The sequence below is a fragment of the Tigriopus californicus genome, chromosome 8 (assembly GCF_007210705.1).
Source record: "Tigriopus californicus strain San Diego chromosome 8, Tcal_SD_v2.1, whole genome shotgun sequence".
Classification (NCBI taxonomy): Eukaryota; Metazoa; Arthropoda; class Copepoda; order Harpacticoida; family Harpacticidae; genus Tigriopus; species Tigriopus californicus.
This window is the reverse complement of record NC_081447.1, coordinates 716,066-735,057: the sequence shown is the minus strand read 5'-3', so window position 1 is coordinate 735,057 and position 18,992 is coordinate 716,066. Positions and strand designations below refer to the sequence as shown.

Below are 18,992 nucleotides of genomic sequence, written 5' to 3'. Positions count from 1 at the left end.
GAAGTTCCACCTCCCTCGTCCTCCCCGCCTCCGGCTGGATTACGCCCATTGCGGCGATGGTGTCCATTATGATGATTATTCGAGGCCAATTTCTCCGTGGCCGAAGAGGAAGATGAGACTAGTGAAGGCGAGGATGTGGACATAGTCGAGCGATCTTGTCGTTTCACCTTTCAATAATGTCAACAATGTTTACACGAAAACGAAACTGTCACACATACTGAACACAAACACGCACTCACACACACACACACTCAATCACACACACAATCACGAGTGTCTGGGCCGCCCGATTTGAAATCGGCTCTCCCTCCCCTCACATGGCCTCTCGATTTGGAAGCAGGCTCAAACCATGAACTCGGCGGGGGCCAATAGCAATTTTGCAATGGTTAGTAGAGCGATTCTCGAGATGTGAGCCCCTATCGTTGGTACAAGGCACTGACTGAGAGTGATCTAACCCCCTGTGATTTCGAGTCGTTTTTGTGATTCGATGGGTGTGATTGCTCCAACAAAGAGGCAGCAGAGCTTCTTCGATCCTCCTGGTCTTTCGTTCGGTTCTTTTCTCTTGAACGAAATCCGTCGAGTGTTCTCCTGTTCCGTGCTCCTTGTTCGGTGCTTGCCCGAGTTGTCGTAGCCGAACTACTCGTTACTCTATGTATGTAGTACGTAGTTCTCGTAGTCACTCGTGGTTCCCTTGTCAGGCACTCAGTCGTCCCAGCTTCTAAACTCTCATGATGATCAACACCCAAGACCCGAAGAGAGGAGACCCTCCGCGCAGCCAATAGAGCATAGTAGTCTTCTTGTTCATGCGTTGCCTTCGCCGTCGCTTCAATTCCCGTTTGTTCCAAAACGTGTTCCAAAAAAGAAGAAAGAAGACGAACGCGACGATAACAGGCCAGCAAACAAGAGCCAATCGAGGATCCAGGAACGAGGATCCAGGAACGAGGATCGAGGATCGAAGGAAGGGGGGACAAGGGGCCTGCCTGGCTTATCATATGCTCATGCAAACTATGCTCGTATGATCCAAGATAAATCTGCCAATACCCCAACGAAAACACTCTGAGAGAGGTATCGTGTTATTGAGCCAAGTGTGATCACCTGCGACATCAAAAATTTGGAATGGCCAGGCAAACAAATGTTGATCAGAGGTGTTTCCTCGTTCTGGGATGGAGAGCCGTCCTTGGAACGGTACATTAAGTCTTCAACAGCCTTTACAGATGGCATTAATGGGCCCATTAAAAAATGGTTTCAGCTTCCTCCTACATCCCCTATTGTGAGGCAAGTGGCAATTTGTCATAAAAGTTTTTTATTCATCCGACCAGATCTCGCTGGATCCACCCAGTTCCAACTAAAAGACAAGATTTTCGTTTCTCCGGGCAATGAACTGAATGCAAAATGAGTTTATATCACCGGAGGATAGCTGCGTGCACGGTAGTCTACTGGATTAGTTGAATACCTTGAATGAGCACAATTGGATGTAAATGTTTAGGGAACGGAGATTGTATCTTCATCTTGATGGGAAAGATGATGAAAGGGTGCAACCTTATCTAGCCTTTGAATCATGTTTGGTTGCGGCCAAAGGCTTGGATCTGGCCTCGATCTTGGGGGATGCATTTCGTCAGCGACCCAAGACCTTGCAACAAAAGGCTTTGTTACTTGACCTCGACGAGTGAGAAATGGATCATTTTGGAACACCAACGCTTTTAAGAACAAACTTTGTCAAGCACAGGCATTGGTTGGAACCATAACTGGGCCAAACGTTATAACGCCTTATCAACGAATCTATTAAATAACTTGCTTTTTTTAGACAAATATTTTAATGCAGCCAAATGTAGGTGATGTAGTAGCATTGCCTCAAAAATAGATCCTTAAATCCTTCATGTTTCTTTCTTCTTGATATAGACAGCCTGTCGATGGATCTCAAAAGTGATATGCAAACCTAAACGCCATTTTCTTTTGATTTGACATGCATTCAATGCTAAAGCCCATTTAGCTTTTTGCAATACCCACTTATGGCAGTATCAGTTTTTGAAGATAAATGATTATGTCGTGCGAAGCCCCATAACAAAAGTTTGCTCTTCTGAAGATGAAATGTTGTTGCACCAAACTATTAAGAATATGATTTCTTAACTCAAGGAAAAGATCTGTTTCGATCTTTGCATTTTCTCTCAACATTTATGGATTGGCACACTTTATCACGTCCGTGACTTTACATAGAGTAGAAAGGAATAATGCATTTATTTCTGTGGGTGGGAATTTTCATATCTATTTTCGTTACGTTTCATACGATGATTTACAGGTAAATTATGATTTGAAATCTACAAATCGCATATTGTGCGATATATACCATGCTCTGTTTTTAGCCCAATGTTATCTTCATAAAACTAGCTAAAACATTGTGCATAAATTACTGAGATTCCTTAAGCCAAAGCGTTTATGATTCCGGATTTTGAGATCAACTGTCATTACAGCAATTGTTTATACACATTACAAGCAGATTCTATAAATGGGAACCATCCAGAGTTCAAGAAATATCAACCAAGCGGCTTTAGTTAATATGGAAAGGAAATGGGCTTCTACGTAGATGTGGTGCCCTAAAGAGACTTCAGATTCAAGTCCTTGTGCTTCAAGCTTCCGAGATATGAGGGCTTTAGGCCAAGCTCTGTCCACTATGACGTGAAAATGAGAATTGAGCGATGTCTACCACAAAGGGGACAAGTTTCCTCGACAGATCTCTAGCTGATTTAAGAAAACTTTGTCCCTTGCCTGGTCCAATGGTTTGACAAATACATTTCGTAAACGACGAAAACAGATTAGGCGTACTAATCTAACACATGGCATAGTATCATCATTTCAAATTTTTGTCCAAATACAAGGCTTTAGCAGGGCCCATCTTACAACTATCACCTTAAATCGCGAACTCGAAAAAAACAACCAGTGCAGTTTTGGGGCTAAGGCGAAATCACAATCTCGTGACTTGAATATATGCAATGTGTGAGATATCCTTGGCATCGACGACTAGGCCAATATTGGTGCACGTGCTATAAGATACAAGGACAAACAATGGAGGACTAAGGCTCCAAGGCCCCCATATCCATCCTCCGTTAAGGATGAATAAAGAGGGGAGGGGCGGCTTAGGCTTATTTCTAGAAGAACCGCAAGTTAATTAGATAATTGAATATGATTGTGATTGGTCCGACGTAAGGGTGTGGACCTTGGCCTTGAACTTAAGGCTAGGTTAACCTCACTTTTTTTGCGTCATCACGGGCAAAACCAAGAGAACTCGGGAATGTCCAAAAAAAGCTACAGTACTCTGAATGTGTGCCAAATCGATACCCGTGAATAAATTCTCTCCATCGACCAAAATAACAATGTAAAAGTGTGAAAGAACTATAAAACACATAAAACACAGTATGCACTCAAAAACTTGTTTTGGTTGACATAAAAAAAATGAAAGGGACAAATTGCATTCTCCCGAGGGCTGTAAATACATGTTAAATCAATGTAGCCAAATAATCACTTAAAAATGCCCCCCCAAATCCTTAAAAGATGAGAAAAATAGCTTACTTAATACTTACCGGCACCGAGTTCACTAGTAGCCATTAAGGACAAAATTGTTCAGAATGGTCAAATATTCTACAAATTTGCAAGAATTGAGGAAACAGTATTCTGTTAATTTAGAGCAAACGGGCCCGAGTTATTATCAATTGGGTTTGTTAGCGATGGGTTTTATAATAAACAATAGGGAAAAGTCGAGAAAGGAAATAAGGATATTCTTAACATTCAAAAAGGAGCCATTTGCCCCCTTATTACAATCCTACTCGTACTCCATTGTCTTGGTTGAAATCAAACTAAAAAAAATAGAAGATCAGAAACATGCAAGATTCATTTTTGGGTCAGTGCATTTTTGTGCTCAAGAAAAAAAACTCAGCTACAAAAAAACTTTCTCTAGAACAAGCCATCATTAAATTGAGCAGCGAGTTGAATCAACATGTATTTGCGTTCAATTAAAAAAGCGGAATGTTTCTTCTTTTGCTATTTTAAGATTACTTGGAAATATCATTTCTAATAAGGTTTTTTTTTCGATTAAGTTAGTTTGTTAGGGCTTTCCAACAATGTGTTGCATGGGTAAGCAAATTGTGTAGCAATCGCATTGTCATTTTGCTCATATTTTGATCCATCCGTAATTGTTATTTGTTGCCGTCGTTATTATTTTCTCATTCTTTGTCTCTGGGGCAAAGTTTAAAATCTTCACCCAATTTCCCAGGTTTCCCCTTAAATCCTGACACCAGATCAAAACCGTGACACAAATAACCACTCTTTCATCAGTGTCGTTGTCCCTTCTTATTGATGGTTAACAACAGCCTTCATGTGGTTGGGTTGCAGTTTCCTTCGCACAATATCAAAGTTTACCAAGAGTTATGGGTATTAAAGGGAGGGTAATGGTCGAATCTGTGTGTAATTAGATCCAATTTTGTAAGTGCACCTCCATAAATTGCTTGGCTTCTCCTCCTTCCACACACCCACCAACTCTCTTTTTCTCTCTCTCTCTTTCTCTCTCTCTGTCTCTCTTTCTCTCCCTCTCTCTCTCTCTGTCTCTCTCTGTCTCTCTTTCTCTCTCTCTCTCTCTCTCTCTCCCTCTCCTGGGCGATCTTTAAGCTCGTACAAAGTGAATTGGCAAGATTTTTTTGGCTCCTTCTCGTCGTTCATACAGAGTAGACACATGCAAACGCAAAATGTTTGAGGGACGGAAAAATTGTCTTTCACATGCCATCATTCGCCATTCTCACACCTCAGGATTGGCTAACTGAATGGGCTAATTCAGTTTGACTAATAGTGATGAATCATCTGAAGCTGTCAGCATGGGACGTGGGTTTTTAAGCAAGTTTCAAAAGACCCACTGGGGTCTTGGAAATGCGACCTTCACTCTGATTCCATAGATATGGCAAATTGCTATGGATGAAAACATTTGCATGAAAAAGGGATACACAGCAGACGTATTTTCTCTCTGGCTGCCTGCCATAGAATAATGAGCAGCTTTTTAATTGTCAACAAATGACTTTTAAGTTGGCTTCCAGAGGGATTATCAAAGTCATTTTTCAAGCATTGAAAACTCAATCAAGGTTCATTTTATGGGCTAAGATGTCCACAAATGAGCTGTTAAAATTTAAGCCCGCTCTACAATATGCGATCAATCCTTATCCCTTCATACCCTTCCTTCGTAAATGATCATTTCATGTTTCTAAGCATCGATTTCAATTAAAAGTATTTGAAGATGCATGGGTTGCAAATTTTCGACTGAAATGTTCAATTGTTCCCGTGGTCTACGGAGATGCAAGGTAGAGTCAAATTGGTCTAATTAATGGAATCATGTCCGTTCTTTGGGCGGTTAATGACCGTCTCTCCTCTTTATCTTTGAATAATGATCGTATAGGCCTAATCACAATTGAAAACGCCCCTCTCATGGTCGAGAAAACCAATCGGCGAACCGACCACTGTTGGTTGCCTGCTCGCCACTCGCCATCGACCGATCGATCGAATGGGACCAAGAGCTTGCTGAACGACTGTACTACTAGGGAGGCATGCCATCATCAGCTCGGCTCATTAATTGTTATTCAGGTTGTTATTGCTTGAGAGGGAAATCAATACCAAATGCTGACAGGTCATTAATAATCCTTGCCCAAAGATGATCTGGCGGCTTACTAGCTCATGCTCGACGAAACTCCCGAGCATTACCGAGATTAACCTGGCGAATTTGCAACCACGAGGTGGTCGGACTCCCTCGCTTTTTCTACACTAGAAGAGATAGCGAAACAGAGAAGGGAGAGGGTGACTACTGGCTGCGTTCTGTACTGTCCCATTAAAGAGAAACGGGACATTGAAAACCTTTTAGGACAGTGGTGACTTTTTTGTCTGTACTTAAAGCTGGACACAAAGCCTTGATGGTGTTCAATGGTCGCCTAATCTTGTTACGGATCTTTCATGGCCAGCAGTTCCAATGGCTCCAATGGTTCCAAAGCCTTTGTAGCGTGCATGAATCTGATTTGGATCAGAGAAGCTTTGAAAAGAACGCATGTTGCTCACATTTTAAACTCAGGCATTAACGGGTACAACGATAGTTTGACGCCGATATTATTGCCCCTGGTTCGCTTTTTGAACGATACGGGGCTTCTTAGGATGCGTTCCAAACACTGTTGTGAGCCAATCGACTAGTTTGTACCACCTTGATTCGGAATGGCTAAATAAAACAAGCCTCTCATTCCATATGACAGAAACACTCATGGATCAGGCAATCCTGGAAGGGGGGGTTCGACTTTGCTAAAACAAGCCAAAGCTGTTCCTCGTAAGAACTTCCTGAATGGAACAAAACATAGGAGCGCCAAGCCAACAAAGAGCATGGAACAATCGACCCTCTGTTGTCCCTACTCCCCTTTGCCTTGCTCGCCAGATATCGCCGGCAAATATGTCAGATCTCACAATTCCTCTAGGTTAGTGAGGGAGTTCGAGTTCCAATTCTTGGGCGCTTATCGGATCCATATGGCCACCTCGATTGATGACGAAGTGGTCTGATGTATTTTGATACATTTCGAAATGTGCCTCATTTGCCAGCTGTCATGCCGCCCTCTCTGTTAGAGGGAACAGACAGGCTTTCCCGGCTTTTACCCCCTCCCCCCATATCATCATCGTCATCATCCATGGCTCCTGTAAGTCTTGAAGCCGGGTTCCACTTCAAGCTTGAATACGTGGTGGTTCTCACGCGAATAACAGATCAACTTAATGCACTTACGTACAATAAACAGCTTTTTCTTCTCGAAAAAACGGGGAGCGGAAAGAAGAGGAACTCCTCGCAGAGTTTCGACACAATGGCTGCCTCCTACCTTCCTTCATACACTGGACAAAAAACGGGCTCCCTCAAGGTTGGATCGTTTAAGAACAGTGCTCAAACTCGAGTTGGAATGAACCAGGTTGTTATTAAACCCTCTTTAGGGTTTTCTTTTTAAGGGGAGAGTCATTAGTTTCCACCGTAGATGGCTGATTGTTTTCTTCCAGTGCTACGCGAAGTCAATCACATCTCAGTTCACCTACTTTCATTCTTTGGTGGGTCGATACAGCAGTGTACGTTCTCCTGCCTCTTGACTGGCACCAAAATATCGAAAGGGAAATGCCAATGCCAGCTTTGAGGGGTGATTTGTTCCCAGGTTGAAGCGACTGCTCGACTCGTTCAAGGACATGGAAATTTTTGCAATCAAGATAGTGGTTCTGGGGACTCAAGTTCAGTGCAGTTTTGTCGCCCCATCTGGTCGTTTCAGACAGACCAGTTGCACGGGACTGAGTTACTTTTGTCGTGGTCTCTTATGTGAGTGGAGCTCCTTGATGAGTTCCGCCCAATCTATGAAATGGCAACGTTAATGGCGCCAATTGGTTAACTCGTCGGTCTCGTTGGCCTCGGACCAGTCACTACGAGGTTGAGAGAGTATTCGTTGGAACCTTGGGCATCTGTCTTCAAATGAAACGTTCTCAAGATATGTAAAAACGAAGGCTTAAGGACCTCATTGCGTCTCTTGAGACGTTCTAAGGAACCTTCATCATCCATCAGAAGAAAAAAAATCTAGCCCTCCTTATACAATGCCCTCTTTATGTCAATTCAATCATGGCTACTCAAATCCAGAGATATTGTACTTTATTTGGAACGGTTTCAAAAGGAATGATTGCACGTTGAGTGTGATGCCTTGAGACATTCTGTCATGACCAGGCCTGGGTCAAAACGGTGATATAAATATAGAAAAAAATGATGGATGGAGGATGAAAAAATCTCAAAGAAGGTCGCCATTAAAATATGGAAACTGTTACACAAGTCAGGATCTGTTGTTTGTCTTGCCACTTGTAAAAGCTATGTTGAACCACATTATCTGAAAGATTATCTAACAAAATCCCTATCGAGCCATACCAAACATTAGTGAGTGCAGAAGAATACCTACGTATTCAATAGCCATTGCTTTCTTGCGTAAAGTTGATAAAAAATGAGACTTGAAGAACATTGATACATGGTCATTTTGTTCCGATGTAGCTTATGTAGATTTAGATTTGACAAAAGTTCAGCTCAATGGCATGAAGAGCTACATTTGGCAAAAATCGTATATTTAAGTCGACTTTCGTGAAGCCTGATCTTTCCAAACTTCAAAATGAGAAAATGAGATCTAGTAGTTATATTATTATTATCATTATTATTATTATTGTTTTTGCGGAATTCCTTTCCGCTGCTGGGATTGGAATCCCAGCAGTTCAAGACGAGATATTTATTTATTTATATATATTATTTGATCAACCAACGAATTAGTGTTGACTGAACTGGCTAACCCTTGAATATACAGGTTGATTCGGAATTTTAGTCAAAAACTTGTCCAAGTCTGACTTAAATCCTGCTACTGTATCAACGCCTACATAAGCCCTACGAATATTTGAGGGCAGCAAATTGAACAATGAAGGAGCCCGAAAAAGAAGAGAGGTGAACTTCATTGTTTTAACTAGTCTGGTTTCTCGAGGGCTTGAAGGTGCTCACAAAACGCACATTAAGCCTCTACGGTCACTACAATTGACCCTAAATCCTGGGTTAACTTGAAAGAATGTAATATTTCAAAGTAATATCATTATTTTTATTTGTGAGAAATCGGTCGCATTATACATTCATTTACACTTTTGATAGCTCTACTTTGCTTAGTACTTTTCATTGAGGGGAGGTAACGCCCTCTGGTACATCTACTCGTCTGTAGGTACGGACAAACAATGGTAGAAACGAGAGAATAATCCGCTCTAAGATGCTAGACATTATCGAGGTATTACTCAATAAGCAATTTCTTGTTTAAGCATTGTGACACAATGAATATATCTGAAAGTGTATCAAAACTTTTCCGATCCTCATTTCCCATCATATATCACTTTGAAGATTTAATGTTTTTCAAATAGTATTAGTGAATTCTATTGCAGTTACTTCGATCGTTTCCTAACTGCTAATACCTCTTTAAGCAGCAAAATAAATAAATTACATTATATAACGGATAAAAAATTCCATGCTAAGCAAACCTAAAAACAGTATAGTTAACGTTAAAGGAAAGACTCATAAATAATTTGAGTCGCATAACTTAAAGATTTACGTTCATTAATGCCTATCAAGTACGTTTCTAGAAATCCTTGAACATATTGTAAATGGGCTGTAATCAAACCCTATACGTATGTAACAATTTGCATTAGTAATTTTTCATTGCTAAGGATTTATACCCAATATAGCGAAATAGATAAAAAATATGATTTTAGGTAATCAAACCCAAAGTCCTGGCCCAAACAGTCAAAATTTTGTATTATTCAATGACACAGCAGGCCCTCCGCCAAGGTCCCTCATTGTCAGAGAACCAAAACACACGGCTGCAAGATTTAGTTCAACAAAACGGCGCACACAATGGCTAATCAAGCTCCTTTAAAAGGAGGGCGTGTGCTTCCGAATTGTCTATTTATAACTCATTCAAAATATAAGGATCCACCAACCACTATGGCTTGCGACGGACAACTCCAACCTTATTCAAGGTCCTATTTACCATTGAATTCAAGTGAACCCAGTTAATGTGCCACCAAGGGTGCCAAAATGGGATCAAAGGACTCGCCAAATTGGACAAAGTGTCGACACAACCATTTTTTATCCCCACGTGTCTACCCGCGAAAAGGAGGGTTGGAGCCAATGCAGATGTAATAAGTTCTTCAGAAACTGTTTCCCACCCAGAGCTTGACTGCACCAACATCGAGTTATACGAACGACTGGTAATAAACAAAGTTCCATAGATCACACGAAAGCACTCGTGCAGGTGGTGGAACACCGAAGAGGCGACAATTGTGCTTCCGATGCTTTTGGAATGCACAAGAAGGCAACAAGACAAGTTTAGAACCAATAAGCCCACGAAAACAGATCCACCTGCCAGTCGAAAACCCGACGCAATGCACTTCTTATGGAGCAACCGAAACCCAAGGTTGCAAGGTGCTTTAAAACCGGTCAGTCGGGTTATGTGGATTGGCATAAGCCGATAGACATCCTCTGAAAAAGTTATTTCCGGGCATCAATCAAAGTCTAATAGTCAGAATAAGTGGATCTTCCTTGTGTGAAAGAGGGTACAAGGCAGAGGCCGATTTTCCGAGGGATTGAAAGGATTGCTGTGGGCCTCTTCAGTGGAGCTCTTTTGCTAAAGCTTCTTCTCTTTTGCCTTTCCCGGTGCAGCACTCTTTCTTCTTTACAGATGAGATGGAAAAGTGGATTATAAGTGTCTTTTCAACTATACAAGGAAAATATTATTTCTCCCTTTTCCAAGCCATTAGTTCCATTCATGTGCTTTAAAACCCTCCATTTACATATCTGTAGCTTCCACATAAGGCCATCTGAAGGAGGTTTCGAGGTTGCGTGTTTTCCCGGAAACAGTCTACATGACTGTTGGCATTGGGACCACTGAAGCTCATATTTGGAACATCGTGAGCATATCTTTATCCATAAAAAGCGGGAAATTACCCTCGTTTAAATGTTATTAGTTTAGCACGAGATAAACGGAAATCTAATTTATAAGCGGAAGCTGTAAATATTCTCATCATGGCTCTCACGGAAAGGCTTTCGTACCATACCATTCACATTGGAGCCACCCAAAGAAGAGCCCAAAGCCCATTTTGTCTTTCTTCCGTCTTTCGTTCGTTCTCCATTTTGTGCTCATCCCTTTCTCGGGTTGTTTGGTCATAAAGGCCATGCATTCTCTTCAAATGGCCTTCCTAAAGTGAACACCCACCCGCCACATACAGTACATATTTGGGCCCATGTGGACGAGTTGGTTTAGTCAATTTTCCACCAGGCCTTCAAAAAAAACTTGACCTAAAGTTATGAGGAGAGCTAAAGCTAAGGCACCTTTCGTGAGGACCTTCCTGCTAGGATTTTCGTCGCATCTTGAGGGATACATTTGACTAAGATGACCGTAAGGAATGGCAAGATCTCATTTGAATTCCCCCTAAAGCATTATGAGGGGAAAAGGATGGTTGAGTTATGCCCAAAAATGACAGACGGAGGATTCCTCCTGCCAATGCCCCAGCCAAATTTGTCCGCCTTGAAGATGAGCCTCGAAACCTTCAGAGAAGGCAGAATGAGCAAAGATTTCCCTGGTTACAACCCTGTTCCTGTCACTTTCAGGACGAGCCGCTTATTCTGGCATTCGTTACCAAACAAGCTATCCAATAGTCACTTTCCACGATGCAACGCTCTAACACTGAAAACTTGGATCGCTAAGAACCTTCTCAAGATGCCCAAGGCCAGTTTAGGCAAGTACTTGTATATGCATACAAAAGACGGCTCCATGAGTTTTATTCAGTCTGGCAACCTTTTCATTTTCAAAGACTAAGGGTTTAGCATCTTCTGTGTGAACCTGCCCTCTCATGTGCTTCCACTAATTACGCCGCTGGCATCTCAAAGGCACTTTAAATGGCGCAAGTTTTTTAAGCACTTCATTGCTAAATGCCATTCTGGGCTGGGATAAGTCTCCCTCGAATTCCAAGCATCAGCTCAAAATGCTTACCTATACCTGAATGCAGCTCCCACTCTTCTAATGTGTATCCCAAACAAAATGAGGCGAGTCAGACAGCAGAACCTCGGTGACTCCAAGTTTTATAACCAGACTTAGTTTGCATACAGACACGATTTTCACATCTAAGGTGACTTCAAAGTAATGCCAGAGGGAATTGGATTTTTTGCACAGGCAAAATTCTGCTGACAAGCCTGACAATGGAGATTTAATGCACTAGGGAAAACAACCCACCTGAAATCTGATTGGTTTTCATTCGAGACAAGAAAAGAAAATAGCATTTAGCATTTTGCTTTTTGCATCGAAAATACAAGTTGTATGTAGTATGTACAGTCTGGTCTGGGGAAATTTCGACCCGTGTGACCTCGAAAAGCACATTTATTTAATAGCAAGACCATACTTTCAAAAGTGGAACGATTGTCCTGAAGGAAGAAGCTCCAGGATTTATAAAGGTCATCCCCGAAATGAAGACAGAGTATGTCGCTCTTTTATCTTACGTTTTTTTGGCAAATTCTAACCGAATGAAAAACCCTCTTGTTCTCCTCCCTTGTTGGCTAACGCCAAGAGTGCAATGAAGGTGGATCAAAAGTAGAGCAGTTTTGAACTGACTCAGCGGTGTTCCAAAACTTGAATCTAATTTTGCCCAAGAGAAAGAAAGGGTCGGGGGAACTGTGACGACCGTCTTGACCAGAAAATTATGTGACTGGAATGCAATGTCGCAAGTTAACGCCTCATATCATGGGTCCACATGGCACATGTGGTCTGTGCGTTACGACGTTCGGACCTCAAATCACGGGCGTGATCAATCAAAATTCGACCCAGACATCAGAAACCTGGTCGCATCTCAACCCCGATCTTTTGAAGGCACATTGGTTCCACGTGCGAGTTTCTTTTTCGAAGACCAAAGGGGATGTTGGGACACCGTTGACGGAAGTTAAGCCCCCTTTGGATCAGATTTTGTCCCATAAACAAGAGAATTGAGGGTAAGCTGATCCTCGGAATATTTGCCTTCCATAAGAAGTATTTTCTTTGGGTCTGGATGTTTGAGATGGGTTTTAGTTATTGACCCATCGAATGATACAGAAAGAGTCCGAAAGAGCCCGAAAGAGCCCTTGTGGAAGTGTGTTTGATTTGGTTATTAGATTAGAAACAGGAGAAGCCAGTCACCCAGAAATTATGGCATATTATTCCAGAAAGAAGAACGTGGTAACGCTGTGCTATGATTCCAAACAAACCTTGGGAGTTCATCTTTCCGAAGAAGCCCACTTCTGTTTTCTATATATTATCAATCATATTTCCATCTGCAGTCTGAAAAGACCATGACCAAATGAAGAGAAGACTAGGAGCTTTCTTTCTTGAAGACCAGAGTAAAAGGTTTAGAAAAGCGGAAATGGGATCAATCACAAATTGCCTCAATTTGTTGTCTGGTTACGTTCCTTTCGTGCGTATCGACCGCATCATCCAAACTGACGAACTGACGAGAGGCGGACTTTTTGTGCCGGTAGGAGCTGTATTTCTGGTGCTATACGGTTCTCTCTCGTAAGAACTGGAACACCCCCTGAGCGGGACGAAAACGCCTTTAGAGGGCCCTCAATTGGGGGCCATTATGATCCGTTAGTTTTTTTCCCCCACCGCCTAGTGATCAAACGAGGGGTGAAGAGGGGCACCCAAAAACCCTAAACATCGCTCTCTTTCCTTGAACCCAAGAGTAGTACAAGATTGAGGCATTCATTTTTTAGCTCTATTTGATTTCAGTTTTGAGGCAATCATCTCCTCGTTCGCCCTTATTTTCTGCTCAAACACAATGAGGAGCGAGTTGCTCCCTCGCTTGCTCTCAACCATTCCAACCATCTATCTATCCTCCATATATTTGCCTTTGTACAAAAATCGGATTTGGCAGGAATAAGAGCCCTACTTTGAGGACGCTATTGGGTTTTAAAAAAGTTAGGGAATGATAATGGTTGCAACATGAGACCAGCTTGAGAGACCAGAGAAGAAATGAATATTTCTGTCCAGAAAGATGCACGTGGAACATGTGAACATATGCGTTAAACCCTATGAGTTCCATTCGAGACTTGTTTGGGTGCCATCTTGCAACCATTTCAATCCTACCTGCCAACTTCAAGACTTCTTGAGCTCGGGTCCCGTTCCTCGGTATGTCAGATTGGTATAATTTTGGTCGCTTTATCACAAATGCATGCAGACGTGGTTTGTGTTATCAAATGTTTCAATGGCAATCGAACAGTGCATATCCATTGGATAGGATACGAAACCAACTTGAGCGATCAATGCAGAATTGAGTGGTCCATAACCAAATTTAGAAGTGCAGGGCGGGTCTAAAATGGAAATGGCAACAACGACCTTGCTTGCAGCTGTGAGAACAATTATTTTTCCTTGTCACGGCAAATGCACCATAAAGATTTGGAACAAAACCTACCCCGGTATTTACTGATATGCGCCTCACAATTTCGATTCCAGGTTGGGATTTCCAGAGCTCAACTGGATTCCTGGAATGGCCCATCGCTTCAAGACGAAGTGCAACACAATGGTGGATATCAAATTTGTCGCACTAGATTATGGTCCTTCCAATTTTGCACCATTCTTCGCAGAGTGGAACTCGTTGATTGATCCAAGATTTGACTCCAAGTGGCGCCTTCTCATGAATTGACAAGAATAATACGAGATTTATGGAAAGAAAAAAAGAACTAAGACCTTGCCGATTGCGATTGTGGCAAAGCAAGCAATGTCATAACATCATTATGTTCCAGGTCATAATTGACTGCGGCATTGTGTGAGATCCCATTTCAAGTCATTCTCCGAGCTCCTTGGGTGGGCTTTCATTATGGCTCTTAAAGCATCGGCTTTCTGGGTTTCTTCTTTCCCTCGGATAGGGTCGAATTATACAGGTCATTTGAATGTTTCACTCACAAACAAACAGGAGGTGGAAATGGGAACATTTCAAATCTTTCGGTGCCACCACGAAATTAATTGTTGGTCTGCCTTCTAATCGGTGATCACGAGAGTGTCTCCTGTTTTTATGGCCTCATATCATATCACATCATCAATCTTAATGGCCTCATGTGAGTGAGACTTTTCATTTTGAAAAGAGCACATTAGTGCTTCAGCGTAAACTAATGAATAGAGAATCGACAGTTCAACCGAGCCTCTGAGCAATAAAAAGTTAAAACTAAACAAAAGGTCGGGGACATTGTGTCATACAGTAAAACTTCGTCCTAAAAGTTGGACAGAAACTTTGTCCATCAATCATTGTCCATCATTGATAATCAGATTCAGGTGGCACAGGCCTTGGATCTATATTACTTCCTTCTTTTTTGGAGAGGATAATGGACAGCTAACTTTCCCAATACTTCCTATCCTTGTCCCCAAAAGTGGTTGAGCTCTTTTTCATGATCTTTTTCGATATTGTCTTTCTATTGTTGGTTATTGTCATTACCTTTGTCAGGGGCGAGAGAACAGAACTGAGGTCCAACATGCTATCTTGTTCAAATATACTATCAGCTTTTGGTTTGGACTAAGATCAAAGCTAATGATTGTATCATTTGTTCCATTCCAAGACCATGGGAATTGATGGAAGTGTTCCTGCCCTTGAACCCGGGGAAAAACGCGAAGCAAGAGAAGGGAAAGAAGATTGTTTCCCTCTTCACATGTAAAGGCTCCAACCTTGGTCCTCGAGTTGATCCTACCCTCATTGTTCTCCTAATCCTTGATCTTTGAACATGATCCGAGAGCTCCCTTTGCCTTTTTGTCCACACCCATTCTTCACTCTCCGAAGAGGAGCAAGAGGAACGAGCAACAAAACCCCCTACCACATCACACCGATGTTCCATTGTTCCACCTTTTTATTCCTTGACAATCAATTGAGAACGATTTTTCTTACCTTCGTGGGACACCATGTCGTTTTTTGGGGGTGGAAGAAAATATCTTTCACTACTGGACCATGTTCCACGTATGATTGACTGGATGCGTATGGTTCTCACTCCTTTTCCTGGGCCTGACCCATTGGATTGGAAGGAACGGGTGTGAAAAGTGGCTCCAAACCCCGAGAAGTGATGAAGAAAAAGACACCGTTTGTGGAACAGCCTCTGGCCGACGGACGGTCTCAGTTTCTTCGAGAAACCTTGGAGCCTCTTCTTCGTCTCCGTCTTCGTCTTCTTCTTCTTCTTGGCAGAGATGGGAACATCGACCACTAGCCAGTGGTTGAAGTCAGTCTTGCTTGGGGACGCCGACGTCGAGGCTCTAACCAACGGGGAATAACCAGGATAATGATCGAGGTGGGTGTTTCAATTCATCTTTCACTCCGCACATTTGCCAATTGGCTGAAATGAGGCCAATCAAAAAGTCCTTGATGACATCCGGCTCGGCCCTCGGCGGGTGCCACACTCTATCAGTTCGCGCTCCACATCTCTTCATCAAGCAGGCAAAAAAAGAGATTTTCAAAAACCACCCAAGCCTTGAAAGAGACAGATTGGCTTGTCATTCAAGACTCAAGAGATCTGTTTTTTACTGCCCCTCTCCCGTTTCCTGTTCCATGCTCCCTGTTCCATATCGTCCTTACACCCCGTTAGCCAGTATCTAGCTAGCTCTCTTGGCCACGTGTATCAGACGACACCAATACTATGTCAGATCAGAACAAACGAAGATTCTTGAGCCACTGTTGGTTTGGAGAGTTTTTCTCTCAATGGAGTGGCAATGGAACGTCTCGTTCCTAGCTTCTTGTCCAAAACCTCGTCCAATGAGAGTCATTTGGAGCGTGGTTCCCCTCGTACTAAACAATCATTTTGAACTTGATCAGCTGGCTTCGCTTGTGCCCGCCTTACAAGGATCGAGTTCAGGATACAAATTAGTGATCGGCATTTGCAATCTTCAAATGGTTTTGAACGTCATCGGCAATAATGAGGTCATTTTCGTCCGGCATTTGCAATCTTCAAATGGTTTTGAACGTCATCGGCAATAATGAGGTCATTTTCGTCTGACTCTGCTGGCCTAACACTTGGACACTTCGTGGCGAAGCAAATATATCTGTGCATTTAAAGCCAACAAAAGCCTACCTATACTTACGGGGGGATCTCGTTAAAGGCCATCGATGTATTAAAACCCTAGCTCGATATATTACAAACCATTGAACAACATGAACTAGACGAAGTAAGCCCGTCCTTAATCATTTCACTAATCCTAAAGGATCCCGACAGGCCTTTCAGTAATGAGGTAATGAGGGTGGACACGAGGGACATATCTGGGCCGACAAGCTGTCCATCACCTCATGCATAAGGGTCTTCTTGATAACGTTTACAGTGACAAAGCGAATGAGTGGAATGAATCGAGAGAGAGTGGAACATCGAATGATACACTGCCTCGATAAATCAACTTGGGAGCTCCCCGCGGAGCCATTAAGCAATCAAGATCTTCGATCTCGCAATAAAACAAAATGGCACTCTATGGACTCCACCCACTCCACGGAGTTGGCCCTAGGAATGTGTCATGAGATATTAATGGCAGAATCCTCAATCGATTAGAGATCCCAAATGTGACGAGGGCACTTGGCCCAATGCCCAATTGCCCATGACATTCGCCTTTTTGCACGAATACGAATATCGTGCCAGAGAAGTTTTTCAGGTCTTTACAATTCGAAGCAGGAGATTGTTTCCCGAAATTCGTATTCTTTACGATTCAAAACACGCACCTGCTAGCCACAAACGCGTGTTTGACAAAGCCCTATCATAACATCAATTTTCCTCAAGCATTTTCAAGTGTTTATCTAAAGTAACAATCTCTCGTTCTGACCATCTCGTGTCAGTTTCAAGGCCACGGAAGGCCACTTTCCGTGATAAAACGCTCCTTGGAGGGACATTTTTGGCCACACCAACCAACACGTGTAATGTGTACCAAAGCTGCGGCTGAAATAGATATATATCCTATAGCTGGGTAGGGAAAGTTCTGGCAAAGTCTCGTTGGGCCATTCATCAGAATTGACATCGCCATAAAATAGCCGACATCCAAAAAATGAGCCCAATTTTGGTCCCATTGAAAATTCCAAGTTTTCAAAGCCTCTTCGCGCCAAATCCGAGTCGTTGCACCCTTGCAAGAGGGAGCTGATATGGCTCCTTTCGGGCAGTCGGACCCCAAACATCGGGCTCAACTTGGGAAGGGTCTTGATATTGACTGCAATGGGCCTCGACGAAACAGACTCAAATGACCCATTTCTCATGACTCTTTTAAGGCAAAAGGACAGCTGTGCCATGGCGAATAAAAAGTTTCGATGTCGTAATGAAATGCTTTTAAGGTATTGCAGACATGATGACACAATACATGAATCAGGTAAGTAGAAATCAATCGGAGTTCATGTAAAATATCTTACTGTGTGCTTGATTTCGATTTTTTGTCAACCGGGGTGTCGAGTTTGGACTTTGAGAACGCAAACAGCTTCTTAATCATGTTTTGAAAATGCAATGACTTATCTTCTCCAAACATTGTAGGGAGGGACAGCAATGTAAAAGAAGGATAGGAAATATCTACTTGTGCATCTATTTCGGGTAGGCTTATAATCTTGATTGGTGTGTATATATTAATCAAAGAAAGTGAAATTATATGGGTGTAAAATTTCCATCAGTATTTATTTTAAAAAATCCTGCATCTATTGTGTAGTGGAGTGGAGCGATGGATTCGAGTAGAACTTTATTGTCGATTGTCGAATGGAAGAGTGATCATAGAAGTGTCAATTGAAATTGAAATAACTGTTCATGTGGACCGAGGGAGAGTTGTAAGCAAAATAAGGTGTAAGGATCATATAGATAGGAATATGGGATGAACGACTAGAAAAAGACTCTTATAACATAATGCATTTTTTATTGTCTCTTGAGACATTGGATGAGTTTGTTTCTGTTCAACCACATATTCAAGGTTTGAGCGAGAAAGATAAAATACAAGGAGACCTCTGCCTGGGGAGTTCAGTTACAGACTTTTAGTGCATGAATTTTTTTTTGGTATTTTGTTTTTTTTCTCATGCGTTTTTCTAAGTGCTACAGAAAATTTCATCCCCAGTGTTAACGAAATGAAGGCCTCTAAATCGTTTTTTATGACGATTCTCGAACTTTATATCAAATTTGACCTACCAAAGAATTTGAATTGGCAACGTACTCGTCACAAATATTTGAGAGAAGCAAACTGAACAACCCAGAAGGAAAAGATTGGATAGGAGGCCTTCATTGATCTAGCTAACTTGAATTCTCGAGGCCTTGAAGGTGCTCTCAAAATGTACGTTAAGCGTCTACAGTCACTACAATTGCCCCTAAATCCTTGCTTGTGACAGAGCTTATGGATGCCTTTGAAAACGTATAGTATCAGATACTGATACTGAATACTAAATATTGATATATGAAT

The 18,992-nt window shown here is 42.1% G+C and overlaps 1 protein-coding gene across 4 annotated transcripts in view; it reads right to left on the bottom strand.

The window, feature by feature from the left end:
• The window catches only part of LOC131885605 (protein PALS2-like), a 41,808-nt gene extending 25,961 nt beyond the window's left edge, over positions 1-15,847 (bottom strand). For 2 of the 4 annotated variants that reach the window (XM_059233700.1, XM_059233701.1), the window contains exon 1: positions 11-597. In XM_059233700.1, coding sequence (XP_059089683.1) covers positions 11-143 — 133 coding nt within the window. In that variant the 5' untranslated portion in view covers positions 144-597. Of the gene's footprint in view, positions 1-10; positions 598-13,706; positions 14,110-15,492 lie in introns of those variants that run through there. The other 2 variants (XM_059233703.1, XM_059233702.1) reach the window with 2 other exon arrangements.
• Positions 15,848-18,992: the final 3,145 nt, after the last annotated feature.